The 21,996-nt window shown below is 40.9% G+C and overlaps 1 protein-coding gene across 2 annotated transcripts in view; it reads left to right on the top strand.

Annotated features, from left to right (window-relative positions):
- kirrel1b (kirre like nephrin family adhesion molecule 1b) overlaps positions 1 to 21,996 on the top strand; it is an 87,249-nt gene that overhangs the window by 28,540 nt on the left and 36,713 nt on the right. For both annotated transcript variants that reach the window (XM_061695085.1, XM_061695084.1), the window contains exon 2: positions 18,220 to 18,369. In XM_061695085.1, the coding sequence (XP_061551069.1) occupies positions 18,220 to 18,369 (150 nt within the window). The remainder of the gene's footprint in view (positions 1 to 18,219; positions 18,370 to 21,996) is intronic.

Raw genomic sequence — 21,996 nt, 5'->3', positions numbered from 1 at the left:
ACCCCTTGGCTTAAAACTCTAATTTGAACCTATCCTTGTTGGTTACAATCCAGTATTGAGAAACCATACTGAAATTAAAAAGCAAGTATAGTATCTCCCAATTTGTATGAGAAAAAAAAAGGTTTTTTTTCCATGTTTCAGATAAAAGGATGATACGTTTTGATGGTGAATTTATGAGCGAAAAATCAATTCTTCTAATCATTTCTTTGCTGTTTTCTTTGCAAAATAAAGAAAATGCTTTCCTTTGACTATTTCATTGTTTTCCTCCAGTGCATTCATTCATTATTGTGTAATCCCTCTGTCGCGATATTATCGTTAGCATGATAATATCGTAGCTATTACTCAAATGCTTAAACCAGTCTTCTATGCAGCCTCAGAGTCAACAGTGGACGCCAAACAAAAACAAAAAAAGACAAGTGAGAAAAGTGGAGAAAGCGCCAAGCGGGGTGCGAAAGTGTGAACAGGCGGTGGTGGCACTGTGACCTAGACCGGGAAACACTTTTGAAAAGTACATCCACAGCCTTTATTATTTAATTTCCTTGCATCGCAGTTTATTTATTTATTTTTGTGTGTGTGTTTGTTTTAGCTGGAGGACACACAAGACGCATGCAGGACGTCGATGTTTTATTAATCATGCCGCAAATACACAATCGATGTCTCCTTTTATATAATTCATCTCCGGCTTTAAATATTTCACTGTCAACAAGCCAATTAGCTTCACATGTGTGTCAGGGTTTTGGGGCAGGAGGGGGTGGGGGGGGTTCAGATTGAAGTTTGATCTGCTCCTTGTCCCACTTCCTCTGCGTAAGCTCACCCCCAGGAGACTGAAGAAGGAAGGCGGGTGAGCATGTGCCCGTCTTTTTTTGTGCGCGCGTGCGTGTGAGAGACAGCAAGGCAACCTCAAAGAGGCAAAACAGATAAACAGATAAACAGACGGATGGAAATAGTCAAAGTGACAGCTACAAGGGGGAGGAGGGGCTACCGGGAGCTTGAGAGCTGGGCTGAAACCATTTGGGGAATGTATTATTTATATTTTGGACATATTTTTACATAGATATATTTTTGGGATAGTGTATATTAGATGTATTTTATTTTAGGGATGGATGTGTACCGATACCAGATATCGGTATCAGGTACTCATGAAGGCTGCCGATAACAGCGACCAATACTTGACACCTAAGCCTCAAAATGTCCGCCTGGACTTTTTTGCTTATTTTGACGATGAAAGGGTCAGAAAATGTTCTGTGAATAAGTGCTTTTGGAATTTTTAATATCTAGCAGTAATTCATAATTTACTACATGTCACGAGAGTGTAATAAGAGTTTAAAATGAAGAGAAACAAGAGTTTTAGTGGGAAAAACAATGCAATTGAACATGAAAAACAGGTTTTGTACGTTAACAGTTTAAATTTGACATTTATAAAACTATTTACAATAAAAAATTCTGATTCTTTGTCTCTAAATGTGCAAAAAATGCATAGAATGTAAACTACGTACAGGCTTGTTTTTTTGTTTGTTTTTTTATCACACGAGGACATATTTCCTCCCTGGCTCCTCAAAGGCCTTGGTGGTACTGCCCGTAAACACAGGCCCACATCACAGGTCTCACACTTCCAGGGAGTGCACTTGGTGCAGAGTTTGCAGCGCCGTCGCCCCATGCTGGCTCTCTGCCCTTTGGTCTGTCCGCTGCTTGTGGGGAAAGGTAGGTGCTGACCTGTGGTCTCCTGAAGGCCAGTTTTCAAGTGAACCCCAAGGAGGTTTGCAGCAAGCTCCTCCCAGAACTGCTGACTGGTCATAGGCCTCTCCTGCAGGCTGGCACAGCGAGTCTTGTGGATGCCAAAGGAGTTTGTCACAGCAATGTCAATGTTTATATTTATATTGTATATTTATGTTACATTACATTTGTATTGGCCGGAACGGTGGGCGACTGGTTAGCACATCTGACTCACAGTTCTGAGGACCGGGGTTCAAATCCTGGCCACGGCTGTGGGGAGTTTGCATGTTCTCCCCATGCCTGCATGGGTTTTCTCCGGTTTCCTCCGACGTCCCCAAAACATGTGTGTTAGGTTGATTTGAACTCAAAATTCCCCGTAGGTATGAATGTGAGTGCAAATGGTTGTTTGTTTATATATGCCCTGCGATTGGCTGGCGACCAGTTCAGGGTGTACCCCGCCTCTCGCCCAAAGATAGCTGTGATAGGCTTCAGCACGCCCGTGACACTAGTGAGGAGAAGCGGTACAGAAAATGGATGGATGGATGGATGGATTTATATAAAATACAGTACATGTCAAATAGGATTTACTACAAAATAAATTTAAAAAATAAACATAATACATAAATATAAAACCATGTAAAAATTCATAATAAACAGTCAATATACAAGTTAGAGTCTATAAATAACATTTGAATATAAATAATAAACTCCCATGACTTGTTACTTTATAGAAGTCTTTATATACTGTATGTATACTTATATCATTTTCAAAACTTTTTTTATATTTATGTATTTTGTATCATTTTGCATTTCTTATAGCATTTTACATTTATTATTTTATTATTCTGTATATTTATTAGATTTTTTTGTTTATTTGTGTCCTATCTTTCAGATGCCATGATTTTAATATGACAACACACACACATATATACATATATATATAAATATATATATATATATATATATATATATATATATATCAAAAAAATGAGGAGTATCTGCAACATTTGCACAATCAACAATGTCCCAGATTTTCTCGCTACTCGTGACTTTAAACTGCATACACTCCTTGAAGTCTCAGCGCCCTTTGCACAATGGTCATTGCACCGGACTATTGCAATATTAGTCATTCGAACTGCTCTAAGTGCTAGAGGACTCTGCATCTTTTGCACAATTGTCAAAAAAAAAAAGATGTACCGGCATTACCAGACAATTAGCAACCCTTTATTGCTCAGTGACTGTTTTTTTTTTTTTTTTGTCAATGTCTTTATGTCTCATAGGTGCTCTCTGTCAATTGACTATCTGTTGTCATACTAGAGTGGCTCCAACTACCGGAGACAAATTCCTTGTGTGTGTTTTTGGACATACTTGGCAAATAAAGATTATTCTGATTCTGATATACACACACACACACACACACAGATCTTTGTGGGGGTAAAGGACAAAAGCCAACTTCTATCTGCCTCTTAGAAGAATCACTAACACATTCCCCGATTTCCATCCGAAGAACAAAAAGCGCTTCCGTCATCTCGCTTGAACAATTCCCCCATTAGAAGTCTGCGTGTGAAATGACATAGTTTTTGCATGCGTCGTATCCTCCACCGCATCCCACTCCCGTTTAAAAAATTCCCTTCACATTCCCTGCGGTTCCCGCGGCGAAGGTTTCACATTTTCCTCTACGTCGTGGATGCCGAAAAAGCGACTTGGCGGGCCAGAAAACATTGAACATTCATCAAGTTTCCCTGTGATGTCGGCACAAGATACCTCGGCGGTGCTTTGAACATCTCATCTTTACATCAAGAGAGACGTTTTCTTTCAACTGTCAGAGTGGCATGTATTATTTTAAAATCTGTACTGTAGCTTTTAGATGTGCAACACGGGGTTCCCCTTGAAAGGATATTTTAGTTTTCCCACTTATTTGCCTGCTTGAGAGTCACGCGCTGATAGAGAAAAGTAACGCAACTTGACGATCAGTTTCAATCGGATTTTTTAAAAAGTTTGCTGGCGGGTGTGTTGGTGTATGTTGTTTTTCAAAAGATTTTTAGGGCATTACAAAGGGCTGGGCGCCTTGGCCTAAAATTCCTGTCATGGTATAAAGTTCAGGTTTTCAAATGTGTGTACTAACTGTGCAGCCGTTGTATTACAGTATTTTCTCTCCAGACACTGCTAATTTGCTGTTTATAGTTGGTTACGCTCCACTTTAACACGGTTCCAGCCAGCCTTCTGTTAAAAGTGTACTGTACTACCTAAGCACCGATTCTGGTGTTTCGCTAATCTAAATTTCACGTTAGCTTGGCGATTAGCATGGTGTCACCTGTTCTCTTTTTGTGCTCAGTGTGCCTCATGATTAGCTGCACCCTTTAGTGATAACTATACTTGTCACAAGTGTAGCTAAGACCTGGTCAATACATAAGGATTTTTCAAACCTTGAAAGATTTTTTATCTGTGACAGACCCCACACATAAGTCGGTGTCATCATTATATTTTTCCAATGGGACTGCAGAGAAGATGGATATATGTTTTGGTTTGTTTTTTTAAAAAGACTGTGGGGGAAAAAAAAGGAAATTTCTGTTACAAAACGTGTCTAAAACAGTTGTTTACCTGTTATCGTATTTGATTAAGACGTTGACAAGTTGAAGACTTTAAAAGTTTTTCCTTCTCAGTTACATTATATATGAGTTTTCTTGTAATGTGTGGCTTGTTGCTGTATCGTGACATTATCTGTATCGTTGGCAAAATAGCACTTTTTTATCGTCTTGTGAGTAACTTAAAATGAAAGGCGAATGTTCAACAAAGTGCAGCCTTTAGCTGTGAAATGACTGTCTGAAAATAAACGCTAAAAGAATGTATTTAGTTTAGCTCTTTGGTCTCTTAACTGATCAAATATTCCCTTTTGTGCAGCCTGGAAGGTCCTTAGTAATCGTTTAACACAACCGTGCTGGTCTCTTCAAATTGAAATAATTACTTTTATTGGCATCCACGGGCTACATTTACGAGGGAGAGAAAGCCCGTTGGACAGTTAAAGTTTGAATGTTTTGTCGCATATCTAAATACTTTTGCTTTTTACTTTTCGCAAAAATGGTCAGCGCTTCCAATGCTGGCCAATCACGGTACAGTAATGCAGAAAAGATGTTCAGAAAAGTTGCACAGAGCAAACACTGGATGACAGTGTACAAGGTCTCCACTCTAACATGGCCGCCGTTTCACCTCGTGATCACAAACATACAATTGTTTTACTCGGAGCAGAGGTTTTTATTTGAAATGCATGATTACGACTCTCCACTTGGGAGAATAGTTCTTGCTATATACACAATCTTAAAAAAATATTTTTGGTACATGTGAAATAAAACTGTCTTTATGAAGGCTTATGCTCCAGAAAATGGGCATTTAGTATTTTTCTTGTAGAAAAAAAAATCTAATATTGTGTTGGTCTAATTTGTGACATGTTTTAAAAAGGATATAGAAAAAATTTAAAAAAGACAAAATAAATATATAAAATAGTAAAAAATAAATAAATACATCTGTGCCTTTAGATACGACCTTAATTCATTCTGTGACCATATTCACAACTTAAAAAAGCTCATATCTCAAATCATCTTTTCCCATTCAAATGGATGGAAATGCCATTAATCTGTTCCTGCCTCCCTCAAAAAACAACATACGTTTATTTGTGTTTTTTTAATAATAAAAAAGAAATGCAGTATAATTATGCAAATATAAAACATAATAAAAACTGTAAAAAACCTGACAAATACTGTATAATATTTTATATTAATCATGTAATATTGCATTGGTAATTTTTTTTAGTAATTGGAGTATGTGTTACAAAAAAAACAGGGATAATAATTCTAAACATAATGAAGAAAATAATTATGAATGCATGAAATAATACAAAATATAAGACCATTGTAATATACACTATATTGCCAAAAGTATTCGCTCACCTGCTTTGACTCAGATATGAATATAAGTGGCATTCCATTCTTAATCCACATGGTTTAATATGACATCGGTCCACCCTCTGCAGTCGTAACATCTTAAACTCTATGGGAAAGGGTTTCCACAAGGTTTAGGAGTGTATTTATGGGAATTTAAGAATTGAATTTTCCAAAAGCGCATTTGTAAGGTTACACACTGATGTTGGATGAGTAGGCCTGGCTCGCAGTCTCCGGTCTAATTCATCCAAAAGTGTTCTATAGGGTTGAGATCAGGATTGTGCAGCCCAGTCAAGTTCATCCACATCAAAATCTCTCATCGTTGTCTTTATGAACCTTGATTTGTGCACTGATGCACAGTCATGTTGGAACGGGAAGGGGCCATCTCCAAACTTTTTCCACAAAGTTGTAAAAGTCCAAAATATTGGCCGCTGAGCTCCAGTGAAAGGAACTCTGAATGCTTCAGCATACCAAGAGATTTTGGACAGGTAAACAGTTTGGGGATTACCCCTTCCTGTTTCAACATGTCTGTGCACCAGCGCAAAAAGCAAGGTCCAAAAAGACATGGATGAGAGAATTTGGTATGAATGATCTTGACTGGCCTGCACAGAGTCCTGACCTCAACCCGATAGAACGTCTTTGGGTCGATTTCGAGTGGACAGCGAGCCAGGCCTTCTCGTCCAACATCAGTGTATGACCTCACAAATATGCTCCTGGAAGAATTGGCAAAAATTCCCATAAAGCCACTCCTAAACCTTGTTGAAAGCCTTCCCACAATAGTTGAAGCTGTTATAGCTGCAAAGGCTAGACCAACATCATATTAAACCATATGGATTTAGAATGGGATATCACTTAAAATCATAGGTGAGTCAAGGCAGGTGAGTGAATAATTTTGGCAATATAGTGTAAAATAGATGTACAAAGTCACATAATGTAAAGTAAGTAAAATAAAGTACATATACAAAATTATATCAAATCTGACAAAATTTCCACTGTCGGTGATGATGATCAAACCCGAAATACAGCACGTAAAACATTTGGAGTTGTTCCTTTGGCAGCACCTGTTGGCGTCTTCTATTTTTTTTTTTTTTTTTTTTTTCAGGAGTAGCCGAGGACACTTGACCAAACGGTCTCTCCATCCATTCACCCAGCCAGCCTGTCTGTCTGTCTTTTCTGTTTGGCGCTCCGCTGTCCGTTTGGATTTGTTTACGGGCTGTGCTTCCATGCCTCTGCCCTCCACCCCCCTGCCCAGAACACACCATCGCTCTATTTGTACTCATCCTTTTTCAGTCTGTAGGCATGTCAATCACTCACAATGTGTGTTTGTGTGTGTAATGTTAGTGCTAAAGGTGGAAACCGTGTCGCAGAGTTCAGCCAGGCTAAGCTAAGCTCCTGACGGCTGCTCATGTCTGCCTCAATAGTAAACAAATTCGTCAAGAGAGCATCCGTGTAAATAAGTGAAGTGGTTACATCTTTTTTTACACAGTCTTGGCCTAAAAACAGCACGATACAGACACGTGTGGTAACCTGATCTGCATGCGAGAGCAAATCTGCAGCAGAAGTCGTACACCTGAGTGACTTGTTAACTTCTTAAAAGGTAAAACATCAAAAATTGTTTTAGTTCTAGCAAAAAATGACGTTCATAAAATATTATTTTGTGTACATTTAACATAAAATGTTATTTATCAAATGTAATTATTTAAAATTAATGATATGTAATTGGCCGGCACGACTGGTTAGCACGTCTGCCTCGCAGTTCTGGGGACGGCGATTCAAATTTCGGTCCCGCCTGTGTGGAGTTTGCATGTTCTCCCCGTGCCTGCGTGGGTTTTCTCCGGGCACTCCGGTTTCCTCCCACATCCCAAAAACATGCATGGTAGGTTGATTGAAGACTCTAAATTGCCCGTAGGTGGGAAAGTGAGTACGAATGGGTGTTTGTTTATATGTGCCCTGCGATTGGGTGGCGACCAGTTCAGGGTGTACCTCGCCTCTCGCCCGAAGATAGCTGGGATAGGCTCCAGCAGCCCGCGACCCTAGTGAGGATAAGCGGTAAAGAAAATGGATGGATGGATATGTCATTGCTCATTGCTCATTGTGTTGTTTGGGAGGGGGGAAGCTAAAAACAAATGCCAAAAAATATAAATACAATATATTAAATAAGTATAAATATATCGGAAAAATTGTGTAAAAAATATGAACATTAATATAAATGTAATAAAATAAAATATGCAAAATGTTATGAGAGTAAAAAACAGGAAAACAAATTTAAAATGATATCTGTATAGTATATAGTTATATAGTATAATATATATAGTATAATATATACAATATAAATATACAAACTAATACAAAATAAATATAAGCACATTTAATGATAATGTAAAATAAATACATAAACAATAAACTAAATATACAGTTAATATGAAGAACATAAATTGCATATAAAATGTAGAATACATACAGTATAAAACAAAATGAATAAACCAAAGCATGTAAAATGAATAGAAACTATATACAGTATTTATTTACTGGATATAAATACTGTCAAATTGTTCAGCTTTCAAAGTATCCACATTGTAAATTTGTACTTGCGAGGCTAAAGTCCTACATGCGTGCAATATTTGATGACTTTGAGCAGTGTAACTGGTAGAAGGCAGACTTAAGTCTTACCGCATACAACTTCCCATCCCTCCACTTATCCCATCTAGAACATTTCATGTCTGACTCTCGCTTCTTCCAAGTTTTGTTCGCCGAGCTTGTTTTTGCTTTTCTTTTTTTCCTTCATTTATTCTCTCTCCTCTGGAATCTCATCATCTGGTTCCGCCTGAGCGGAGCGCTCACATCGCCGATTCTTATTGAAGAGGAAGTAACGGCGCGGCGGTTGCTGCTGACTGAGCGCGGCGCTTATTTGGATAATGACTCATCTGCTTGCACGGCGGGCCAGGTCGCGCTCGGTGTATGTGGCTAATGATGGGGATGCCGCATTGTCTGGGAATGTGCACGCACGCACACAATGTAAGCAGGACTGACGCACACGTTTCACTTTAATCAATGCTGCTTTTCCTCTTTAAATGGTTGGCAACCCTCTCTGTCCTGTCTCCTGCTGGCCTCCACTTTGTGGATTATTTCTGGTCCTTTTGTGTTTATTTCTACCCTTCAAGGCGGTGGTTTCATCGTGAATAACTGTTTAGAGGAGCCATCGCATTTTGACATGTACATTGTTGCTGAGCTGCTGTTGAATTCTTTCTTGACTGTGCGGATTGTTCCGAATCGTTCTGCTGATTTCTAAATGGTAAATGGACTGCACTTACTGTATATAGCGCTTTATCTACGCCATCACAGTGCCCAAAGTGCTTTACAAAGCCTCATATTCACCCATTCACACACACACAGTCATACACCAATGGGGAGCTGCTGCCATGCAACGTGCTGCCAGGCCCACTGGGAGCAAATTAAGGGTTCAGTGTCTTGCCCAAGGACACTTTGACATGCAGACTGTGGGAGCCGGGATTGGAACCCGCGCCCCTTCGGTCGCTGCTGGTGGTTACGATGACTAAATGGTGAGCGGAGCCATCGCATTATGCCTGGTACATTGTACCTATGCCTACGTTTGTGACAGAGCATGTCATGTACTATTTTGACTTGGACGTCATTTATTTGTATCGTGCAGTGTAGCAGTTACATAGCAGTTCAATAACTGGCAAGTGGAGCAATCACGTTTATCATTTCCCCTGTGCACGACCAAAGTGTGTTGTGGACTTTTTTGACTGTCTGGATTATTTCTAATGGTGGCAGGTTTTATGAATAACTGGCGAATATCATGGCCATGCACTTTTTTTTTTTACTTTTTGGATTGCCTCTCACCATTGTTTATTTCTATTGTGCAAGGTACCACTTTTATTGTGACTAATTTGGGAGGGGAGCAATTGCACTGATTGTGTGTACCTGTGCAAGACCAAGCATTTCGTGGAGCTTCTTGACATTGAGGATTATTTCTCGTCGTTCTGTCTATTTCTGTTGTGCAAGGTGGCGATTATCATAAAAAACTAGCTAGAGGAACAATCACAATAGTTTTGTCACGTATATCGTGCCTACGCATGTGATCAAGCATGCAGTGGGCTTTTTTTTTTTTAACTTTGTGGATTGTTCTGAGTCGCTGTGTTTATTTCTGTTGTACAAGGTGGCACAACATTGCAGCTGTACATGTGTGATCAAGTCTGACTTCTTTGGATTAATTCTAGTCCTTCTGTTTTTCTGTTTTGCAAGGGTGGGGGTTTTGTCATGAATAACTGACGAGAGGAACCGTCACTTTAGTTATTAGGCCTGCATTGTGCCAGCGCAATCACACTGTTCTTCGTGCTTGACCAATCGTGTTGCGGACGTTTTTGACTTTGTGGATTATTTCTGGTTGTTGTGTTTATCGCTATTGTGCAAAGTGGTGGTTTTATCATGACTAAATGGCGAGAGGAGCCATTGCATTATGACATGTATATTGTGACTGATCATGCCTTGGACATTTTTTAGTTTGTGGATTATTTCTAGTTCTGTGTATTTCCATCATGCAAGGTGGCGGTTATCATGAACAACTGGCGAGAGGAGCGGCTTTAATTTTACTTTGTGGATTATTTCTTTTGTGCAAGGTGGCGGTTTTACCATGGATTTGTCTAAATTTGATTTGTTTGAAGAGTATTTCTATTTCTTAATTCCAAACACAAAGCAATCTGCTTATACCAACATCATGACCGGGAGAGTTTATAGCTCGCCTCGTTAGCATATCTGGCCAACCTTGCCAGTGCCACCAGGCCTTGCATTCGTAGCATAGTGTTAGCATTTTGGTTAAAAACAGCATAGCATTGTTTTATGGATAAAAAAATACAGTAATCTCTCGTTTATCGCTTTATTGTTTATCGAAGTAGCAACCACATTTAAAAAAAAATATATTATTATTGATTCATAATTTTAAAGCTGTATGACTCTTCCCAGACTCTTATTACTATTCCTCACGGTTTAGGCAAGGAAGTATTTATTTGACCAGATAAAGATTACAGCATACGGTTAAAATTCTGCAATACGGTTAATTATGCACGATATAAATCTGAAAAACAAAATCTGCATTGCACTGAATCCGCAATAGGTGAACTGCAATATCGCGAGGGAACACTATACATTCAAATGACTATGGATGACTGCCGGTGCTAGACACAAAATATCTCTACTAAAAACCTGAGAGAGACAGACAGACAGACACACACACACAACACACGCACACACACACACAACACACACACTCACACTCATCCCACGATGCGCTTGGTCTCATTTTTATCGACCGCACAACATTTATGGCCTTCAACCGCTCACTGGCTTTTACATGCACCAAAAGGAAAACCACACACACACACACACACACATACATAAACACACATGGTTTGTGCTCATTGGGTGATTCTAATGCTATCATATGTGTACAATGTGGTCCAAGGAGAAGCAACGTTGAGGGCCGGGCGTGTGTGTGCTTGCATGCGCGTACACATGTGCGCACTTAGCGCTCTTAAGAAGCAATTAGGAGACGAGCAGCAGTAGAGAAGAAGAAGAAGAAGAAGAAGAAGAGGTGAATAAATCATCATTGCCACCAGATGGAAAGAAATCGGACAGGAAAGAAAGAGAGAAGATGAATAATTGAGGGTGTCGTAAAAAAAAAAGAAATAAAAGTGAAATAAGAGATGAAATGAAATGTAAGAAAGCACAAGGCAATTTACAGACAAGGCTGCAGGGAGATTGTGTGTGCGTGCATACGTGCATCTGTCCATATGTGTGTGTCCATGTGGTGTGTCTATGTAGGTGTTTGTGTGTGCTTGTGAGTGTGTATGCCTGGTATGTATCCATGCGTGTGTGTGAGCCTATATGGGTCCATCATGTGTGTGTGTGTGTGTGTGTGTGTGTACAAGTATATACATGTCTGTGTATGTGTGTGTGTCTGTGTTTGCCTATAGTAGGCTATGCGTGTATGTGTGTCTTTATACCTGTGCATGTGTGTGTCTTTGTACATTTCTGTCCATGTGTGCCTAGTGTTTGTGCGTGTGCGTGTGTGTGTAGGTGTATGTTTGTTAAATGTCCCTCGGTTGAGTTTTTTTGTTGTGAGTGTGTGTGATTTGCAGTAAGCGCTCAGTTTGCTTGCCGTCTCCGTGGCGATTGGCGTCACGCTGCTGCGCTGCCGCTGGAAAGGAAATGAAAGAGGCGGCAAGGGGATGGTGGGAAATCAACAAACAACGACATCATCAGTCAGTGTGCGTGTGTGAGTGTGTGTGTGGCATGTACCTGTGCTCATGTACGCGTGCACGTGTCCATCTACATTTGTGTGTGTGTGTGCGTGTCTAGTATGGACATGCATTAGTGTCAAACACTGAGTGAAAACACTTTCTAAAATCAGTCATTTTAAAAGTCAGCAGGGTTCTCGGTTTGGCATCGAATAAATGACCCCTGAAAGTGTTTAAGAAGATTGTTTAGAGTATCGCAACTGATTGAAATCAAAATCATCAGAAATTTTAAACTAACATAGCTCTGGTTTGCCTTCCAATACCTCCACCATCTTGCCAGACCCTGTCTAAAAATCAATAGCGTTCTTCCATTAACACCAATTCATCATAAAATGAAGTTTAAATCAGGTCTGTTGGTAATTGTGACTGGAACAGAGTGATTTGAAAGCAGTTGCCATTAAGAAAAGCAAACAGTCTGCACGCGTTTATCCTCATGAGGGTAAAGGCGGTGTTCACCACTTACAGCTGACCTCGTTCCTGTTCCTGCGTCCTAGTGTGTTTCCTCGTTCCCTGACGAGTGTGAGCCTCAACACCGGCCCGGCTCCAGCGATGAGTCAGCGCCCGTGTCATGCAAGAACCAACAAACGTGACTCACAACGCTCATTTTTACAATCACACACACGCATACGCACACTGATCAAGTACTTACTGCATTTGTGTGTTACATCCTTAAATGATTATAAATAATGCAGGGTGTACCCTCCCAAAAAAAGACATCATTTGAAAATATGAATATCTGAGTAAGTAAATTATTTTATGTTTCACTTAGAGGTGTATTCACTTTTGCTGCTATCGGTTTAGACGTTAATGTGTTGGGTTATTATTAGCTGTACAATGACAAGAACTTTATTATCGTCATTGTCGGGCAGACACCCAGTATGTTCAAATATGGCCAATTTCATATGTTTTCTCTAATCGATACGATTGGTCTGTCCCAACGTCGTCTGTTAATTTCACGCATTATTAACCAATTTAAAGTGTTAAAAATAGTTTGAGAACAAATTGCTTATTGCTGTTCTCGTACAACCACTTCTACGCAGTGCATGTTAAAAAAAACTTGCTTCCAATTTAAGTTATTGGTTCATGTTGATGACATGATTCTGTAACTTGTGTGGTGTACATTACCAAGTAATGTTAAGCTAATGCTTTTTTTGTACTGTGGATAAGTAATATTACTGCCACTTGGCAGCTGCTGAAAGTAACTAAAAAGTTACTTTTTTCTAACTTAGTTACTTTTGAAATCAAGTAATCACTAAAGTAACTAAGTTATTTTTTCAAGGTAACTGTGGCAACACTGCACACATGACTGAAATGCTCCAACAGAAAATACTGAAATCCCCTCACACTCATAAGTGAAATGCTCTCACATGCGCTACTGAAACTCTCACACACGCTACTGAAATGCTCTCACACACAAACAACTGAAACGCTCCTGTGCACACTACTGAAAGTGTTTTTGCTACACTCACAACTTAAAAAAATGTTCGCTCTCACACACCGCTGAAACGCTCTCACACGCTCGGTTGTTGCAGTAATATTCCACCTCGCTCCTTTCCGCATGAAAGAGCCATTTGTTTTCCATTGACGACAAGGTAGCTTTCAAAAGGCCTCCTCCCTTTGTGGAAAACCCTGCCGTCGTCTTTCAGCAATCCTGCTAACTCAGAGCAAACTCGAAAGGTGGGACGGCAGACCTCTGCAAATGCCAAACCGTCCTAATTTGGAGCATTCCAATATCTGGATTGTTAGAGCGGGAGAGAAGGCAAGGAGAAACGAGGAAGGATGTTGTAAATAAGGGAGAGTACGCACAAGGGGAGAGGAACTCACCAGGGAATGCTGATGGTGGAGAATGCCGACAAGTGTGTGTGTGTGTGTGGGTGTGTGTGCGTACGTGTGTGCGTGTGCGTACGTGTGTGTGTGTGTGTGTGTGTGGGCGGGGGATCTGTGTTGCAAGAAGGAGGGATGAGGAAGGCGGTGGTGTATCCCGTAGGGTTAATTACATCTCTGTTCTCTGTCAGTATGATTCTCCCGTCTACAATCTGAGCCGCCGCCGCCGCTCCAGGCTGACTGGACACACACACACACACACACACACACACACACACACGCACACACGCTCACACACATATCCAGGCCCTGTAATGGCCATACATTAGCTTAAAATGACGCTGTGGTTTGACCTTGGATATTTGAATAAGAAGCTCAAAGAGTTTGTCATTAATTGTGTTGTGTATGAAATTTCCATAAAGCCATTATTCAAAACCAGTTTCACTTAGCAACATGAATTTGGTTGACAGGTTTGGTCCTGAGTAGATTCCCAAAAAGTCTCAAGAAGCCATGCCTGAAAAAAACCAAGCAAGTCAGCCATTTTGGTTTAAAGCGGACATTTTAGGTTCATCTCGGCAACTTCCAATAGTCTTTCTAAAGCCATACTCAAAACCAGTTTCATATAACAACATAAATTTTAATAGCAATGTCTGTAATCAATAAACCCACAAACAAATGTCAAGAAGCCATGCTTGGAAAGTCAGTCATTTCTGCTCGAATAATAAATTTTAGGCTCATTTTGACCACCTACAAGGGTCTGTCTAAAGCCATACTCAAAACCTCGTTTCACATAGGAACAAGAAATTTGGTATGCTTATTTATCATGAGTAGACCCCCCAAAAGGTCTTGAGAATTCATGCCCCCAAAAAGACATCGGAGGTCAGTCATTTTGGTTTTAATCAGCCATTTTATGTTACTTTTGGCCATTTCCAGGGGTCTTTCAAGAGCTATACTCAAAACTTACTTTCACATCCACCCATTTTCCATTCTGCTTATCCTCACTAGGGTCATGGGTATGCTGGAGCCTATCCCAGCTATCTTCAGCCAGAGCCGGGGTACACCCATGGACTGTTCACCAGCCATTCGCAGGGCACATATAAACAAACAACCATTCGCAGGGGAATTTATTTGTGTTTTACATAATTCTACTTCACTGAGTTTTAATCATTCATTCATTCATCTTCCGTTCCGCTTATCCTCACGAGGGTCACGGACGTGGTGGAGCCTATCCCAGCTATATTCGGGCGAGAGGCAGGGTCACCCCTGAACTGGTCGCCAGCCAGTCGCAGGGCACATATAAACAAACAACCATTCGCATTCACATTCACACCTATGGACAATTTAGAGCCTTCACTTAACCTACCACGTATTTTGTCTTTGAGGAGCGCCTGGAGAAAACCCACACAGGCATGGGGAGAACATGCAAACTCCACACAGGGGAGGCCGGATTTGAACCGAGTCCTCAGAACTGTGAGGCAGATGTGCTTAACAGTCCTCCACTCTGCTGCCCCCTAGTTTCACATAAGAACATGAAATTTTGTAAGCATGTCTATCATGAGTAGATGCACAACAAAATCCCAAGGAGCCATACACAATAAGACAAGAAGTCTTCCATTTTTGTTTTTTGAGAGATCATTTCCGGGACATTTTGGGCATTCCTGGGGTCCTACAAAGGAAAACTCTCCCGAGAGATTTTGCGTGATTTCTACGAGACTGGAACCTCTTCTACTACACAGATGGACGATATTGGAAAAAGTTTTATTTTTCATCGTTGCATATGGATTGAGCATGGCAGCAAAATGTTATTTGACTTATTAGCATAAGGCATCCAATGACAGTTTCCCTTAGCAAAATGAAATTTGGTTGTCATGTCTATTATGAGTAGATCCACAAAAAAGTCTCAAGAAGCTACGTCTGAAGAAACAAAGGAAGTCTGCCATTTTGGCCTGAAGCGTACATTTTAGGGTAATTTTAAGCCATTTCCATAGTTTCTTCTAAAGCAAACTCCTCCTAGAGATTGTGTCCAATGCTACCAATATCAACTGACTCCACAACAGCAAAAGGTGATCAAACTTCAAAGTCGTACAATTGCACAATCCGCCCTTGACGGTTTTCTCCCATCTCCCTCTTGTTTGCGCCTCGCTGCCGCGGGGACCCCGCCGCTCACCTAATTAGCCGCCGTCGTCGCCTTCATTAACTAATGGGATTGTTTTAAAGAGGGATCTGAGAACACGATCCCATGGGGAAGACAAACACCCAAACCGTGGCGTGGAATCACTTTGTGACTTACTTTGTGCTGTGAATTACTCACAGCGTTGTGTGTGTGTAGGGGTGTGTGTGCGTGTGTGTGTATGTGTTTTGTAGTGAGTGTTTGGGAGTGGGAGTGTGTGTGCATGTGTTTGTGTGGATATAAAGCACATGCTCTTGCTTAATTAGCGTGCAAGACTTGCTTTGAGAATATGAAACAACATAACCTGATGATGCAAACGGCTGCAAACTGTCGCCTCCACAGCTGACACTGTGTGTGTTTGCATGCTGCACTTGTAGTCTTTACACGGCGCAGGCTCTAACGGGGCGCTGCTGTAGCCAAAAGGCTTATTTTGCCGGGGGAAATGCGAGCGTGTAAGCAGAATCCTTTGTACTGTGTGATGGGGCTTGAAAAAAAAAGAGCAGCTCTGCACTGATGTCTCGCAAAAACGCCTGCATATGCACACACACACACACACACACACACACAACCACACACACAAGTACCAACGAAATCTGCCGAGAGACCTTGAAAAGTCGTCGAGGAGAAGAAACAACAAACGGATGACAAGAATGCAAATGAGACTGTTGTTCAAAAGTTCCTATATGCCACAAACTAAAGTATTACACTGTTAGCTTTAGCTAGTTAACATGACCACAGAAATGACTGCAGAAATTATCATTTGAGAGGGCCAAAATCATACAGCGTTGCATAGGGATGAATGTAGTTACCGTTTAAGTGCAATAAAATTGTGTATGGTCAGCGTAACAGATCCCCACTGAGCAGCCTATCCTTTTAGCTCAGCAGCCGGTGCACTTGACTTCCAACCGGTAGCAGGCAGCGTGGGTTCGAAGCCCAGGTGTGGCTGGACAGCACAGGACTGCCACCGTTACATATGTATGTTGAAAATAAAAGCGGCAAGTGGTCATATTTGTGCTTCTTAAAATGTATTACAAACAGAGCTGGAGGTTAGCATTAGCTTTACTCAGCTAGCATGACCACAGCGCTTCTATTTGAGTCCCATGTAGAAAATGTTGTCTGACACGTCCAAAATCGTACAGTATAGCATAAGGATGATAGTGTCGTGATAAACCGTGATTAAATTTCAAATGTAGCATAATATTACATTACTACCATTTTACTGTATTTAGTGTTGAAATTCAGCATGTGCTATATATATATGTCACATTTGAACAGAACTAGAAGTAACTTTATACCTGTATATGCAGTTAGAATTAGCTTTAGCCAGTTAGCATGACTGTTGGCGTCTGCGACAATGTAGAATATGGTTTTGACCCTTTGACGTGATGAAAAGCAGTAGTGCTAAAATTCCAAACGTCTGGTATTACGTTACTACTGAATTTAGTGCCAAAATGTAGAGCTTGTCATAGTTGTCTTAATGTGTGTGGAAAAGAAATAAAGACAGGAAGCAGGAAGTGGTCGCATTTTGTTCTGCAAAATAAGTGTTACAAACAGAGCTGAAAGTGAGTTTACATATGCAGTTAGCCTTAGTCTTAGTCAGTTAGCATCACGCCACTTGTTTTTGAGTACCATGTAGAAAATGTGGTCTGACACAATCTAGAACAGAGATTAAATGGTTTACCGCGATTAGGAGCAGTTATTTTTTAATACAATTTTAAAATTTCCAAACAAGCTAGTATTACGTTACTAAAGTTTTAGCACCAAATTAGGCACTTGCCATCGTTGTGTTTATGCACGTCAAAATAAAAACAGAAAGAGGGAAAGTGGTCAAACAGAGGTGGAGAAGTATACTTGAAATTAGTGTTAGCTTTCAATTTTGGGACCACAAAATTATGGTAAAAAATGCTCTCAAAACGTTTGGGGAGATCAAACTGTCTTCAAGCATGTCTCACGAGACCTCATTTCAACCAGCAGCTGTGAATTATGTTTTTTTTCTATGGCACTTCTATTCCAAATAAAATTGAAAACAATGGGGAGGTTTTTTTACCTGGCAACACACAGGGCTGAAATCTGACTGGATATGTGCTTGAGCGTTAACACCGCACTCCAGAAAAGAAGCAAGAAAACAGACTATTGGGAACAATCAGTGATTCTGGTGTTTTTTAATATACTGTACTCGCATGAAATCAAAAACTTCATTGTCCCTATTAAGAGACAAGATTCACCCACAAGATGTCATTTTGTTTCTTTTTGTCCGCAGCGTGGTGTGTTCGCTTCTCCCAGGAGCCGGCTGACCAATCTGTGGTCCTAGGCGAACGAGTGGTTCTCTCCTGCGTGGTCTTCAACTACAGCGGCATCGTCCAGTGGACCAAAGATGGCCTGGCGCTCGGGGTCGGCGAGGGTCTCCGAGGTGAGGTGCTATATAGTTAATACAGAGCAGGTTTTCGGTTGCGAGGTGTATTCTCTCATAATCCTTAATAGTGATAGCTTCAATTATATATCACGCCTTTCAACAGGACCCCAAAGATGCTAAATTGAATTGTATTTAACTATATTATATGTTATCCAATTTTTCCTGAATGTGTTTTTGGAGTAAAAAGGATGAAATGAAAATCAAATAAAGTAAAAACAAAATAATAATCATAATCACCAATAATCATAATTCTTCTATCCATCCATTTTCTTCCGCTTATCCAAGGTCAGGCCACAAGGACAGTAGCTTTAGCAGGGAAGCCCTGACTTCCCTCTCCCCAGCCACTTCATCCAGCTCTTCCGGGGGGCTCCCGAGGCGTTCCTAGGCCAGCTGGGAAACATAGTCTCTCCAGCATGTCCTGGGTCCCCGGACTGCCGGTGGTACATGCCCAGAACACCTCACCAGGGAGGGGTCCAGGAGGCATCCTAATCAGATGCCCGAGCCCCCACATCGGGCTCATCTCAATGTGGAGGAGCAGTGGCTCTAGTCTGAGCCCCTCCCGGATAATCGAGCTTCTCACCCTATCTCTAAGGGAGACCCCGGACACCCTGCAGAGGAAACTCATTTCAGCTGCTTTTATCCGGGATCTAATTCTTTCGGTCACGACCCACAGCTCGTGACCATAGGTGAGGGTAGGAACGTAGATCGACCGGTAAATCGAGAGCTTTGCCTTTCGGCTTAGCTCCTTCTTCACCACAATGGACCGATACAAAGTCTGCATCACTGCAGACGCTGCACCGATCCGCTTGTTGATCTCCTGTTCCATTCTTCCCTCACTCGTGAAACAAGACCCCAAGATACTTGAACTGCTCCACTTGGGGTAGGATCTCATCCGAGAGCTGGAAAGGGCACTCACACTTTTCCGACTGAGGACCATGGTCTCAGAGTTGGAGGTGCTGATTTTCATCACAGCCGCTTCACACTCGGCTGCGAACTGCTCCAGTGAAAGTTGAAGATAACGGCTTGATGAACCCAACAGAATCACATCATCTGCAAAAAGCAGAGATGCAATACCAAGGGCACCAAACCGGACCCCTTCTGCGCCTCGTCTGCGCCTTGAAATTCAGTCCATCAAAGTTATGAACAGAATCGGTGACAAAAGGCAGCGTTTGTAGAGTCCAACCCTCACTGGAAATGAGTCCGACTTACTGCCAGCAATGCGGACCAAATTCTGACACTGGTCGTACAGGGACTGAACAGCCCGTATCAGGGGGTTCGGTACCCCATACTCCCGAAGCACCCCCCACAGGACTCCCCGAGGGACACGGTTGAGCACCTTCTCCAAGTCCACAAAACACATGTAGACTGGTTGGGCGAACTCCCATCACCAGAATTATCTGGGAAAAAATTACAATTTACAATAATGTGATGCTTAGACAATGTACTAAATCAATTTAAATGTTATTATGAAGTGGCAGCTAATTTGTGCATCTACACTGACCAGCCACTTCACAAGCTGCATAAGCTAATAAATTAATAAAATAAAATTAATTATCCATCCATTTTCCGGCCCGCTTTATCCTCACTAGGGTCGCAGGTGTGCTGGAGCCTATCCCAGCCATCTTCGGGGTCCACCCTAAACTGGTTGCCAGCCAATCGCAGGGCACATATAAACAAACAACCATTCGCGCACACAACCACACCTAAGGTCAATTTAGAGTATTCAATTAACATACCCTGCATGTTTTTGGGATGTGGGAGGAAACGAGAGTACCCTGAGAAAACCCACATAGGCACAGGGAGAACATGCAAACTCCACACAGCCGGGCCGTGATTTGAACCCCGGTCCTCAGAACTGTGAGGCAGATGTGCTAACCAGTCGGCCACCATGCCACTAAAATGAATTAGTTATTTAAAAAATGTAAAATAATAAAATTAGCTTAAAATAAATTCCTACTTATAATACTACTTCTAATAATCATTTAAAATGTTTATACTGTAATTATTTGTAATACAATAAAATAATAATAGTAATAAAATATAGATTACTAAATATTTGTAATGTAAATGTTTGTTAAAATATAAAGAATTTTTAGCAATAATAATCATTTAAATGTAAACTAAAAATCAATCAGTAATTAAAGTACAATAAATATTGGTGAGGCTGACTTCCTTTTACCATTTTTTTTTTCATCAGCCAATAAGGGCCCAATGAGTTCTGCTGGGCGAGAAGTGGCCAGCATTTTTTGTTCTTTTTAAAACCTTTTTTTTTTTTAATTTTAACTACCGGTATCTGCCTTTCAACCACCTTCCCCACACTCTGCCATTTCTCGCTCTGTTTCTTTAATGCAGACAATGACGCTAGCCCCTAAGCTAAGAGGGAAATGACCAATGATCTGCCTTTGTATTGCTCAGCTTTGGCTGAGGTTTTCTCGTTGTCTCTACGAGCAGCGATTAACGTCGGCGTGACACTTGAAGAATGGACGCTCTCTCGCATTCTCTATGTCTTTCCAACTTTTTATTGTCCAAGGCAAGCATGGCAGCATCTGCGGTCGCCGCCAAAATCTCAATAAAACGTTATTAAATGTCAAGTGCCGTGGCTTAATGGCGGCTTTATAATCACTTTACCGTCTCCCGCGGACAAAATGTGTGCTGTTTATTAATTGTGGCAGGAGAGAATGTGCCTGGGAGCGTTTGTGGAAAGCTTATCACCTTTTATTGTCCCACTAGCCATATTTGATAGCTTTAAGTGTGAGCTATTCAAAATGGAGGGCTCACGATGTTCCAGGAGAACCACCTGACCTCTAATAGCCAATCGGGATCAAGTAAATGAATGACAATGATGTATGACCTATAATACAAACGTAATTAAATAATATAGAATACAATTAAAGTATAATATAATAATGTCAAGTCAAGTTTATATGTATAGCCCTTAATTACAAAAGAGTCTCAAAGGGCTTCACAGGCCCACATACATGAAAAAAAAAATATTAACACATTGGGACAAGATATGAAACAATTAATAGAGTACATGCACAAGATAAAAATATAACATAAATACTGTGTATAAAATATATTATAAATTAATACGATACCGCTCGCAAGCAGGCAACAAAACTTTATGTAGCCTAGCAAGCTAGTGCTAGCACTAACGGTTGTAAGTGAACATGCAGGCGTACTGTCGAATCATGCTCTAACATTTTGGTGTGTGTGAAGTAATTTAATTACAATAAATTAATTTAATTACAGTAAGTTAGCACCCATTATTTCTGTGACGTTTTTATGTTGGTTTGAACTGACTGATTAGAATACATGATCTGACGAGAGCAGTGATTTCCAACCTTTATGGAGCCACGGCACATATTTCACAATTGAAAAATCTCACAGCACACCAACAAAAATGTCACAAAAAGTGGATACAGTAATTACTGCATGTACTTCCTGCCATGGGCGGCACGGTGGATGACTGGTTAGCACATCTGCCTCACAGTTCTGAGGACCGGGGTTCAAATCCCGGGCCTGCTTGTGTGGAGTTTGGATGTTCTCCCCGTGCCTGGGTGTGTTTTCTCCGGGAACTCAACAACCGGAACACACACCCATGACACCCTGTGCCTGTGTGGG

This window comes from Phycodurus eques, chromosome 13 (genome assembly GCF_024500275.1).
Source record: "Phycodurus eques isolate BA_2022a chromosome 13, UOR_Pequ_1.1, whole genome shotgun sequence".
NCBI lineage: Eukaryota > Metazoa > Chordata > Actinopteri > Syngnathiformes > Syngnathidae > Phycodurus > Phycodurus eques.
Note: the sequence above shows the minus strand (reverse complement) of the source record. Positions and strands in the feature narration are given on the sequence as shown.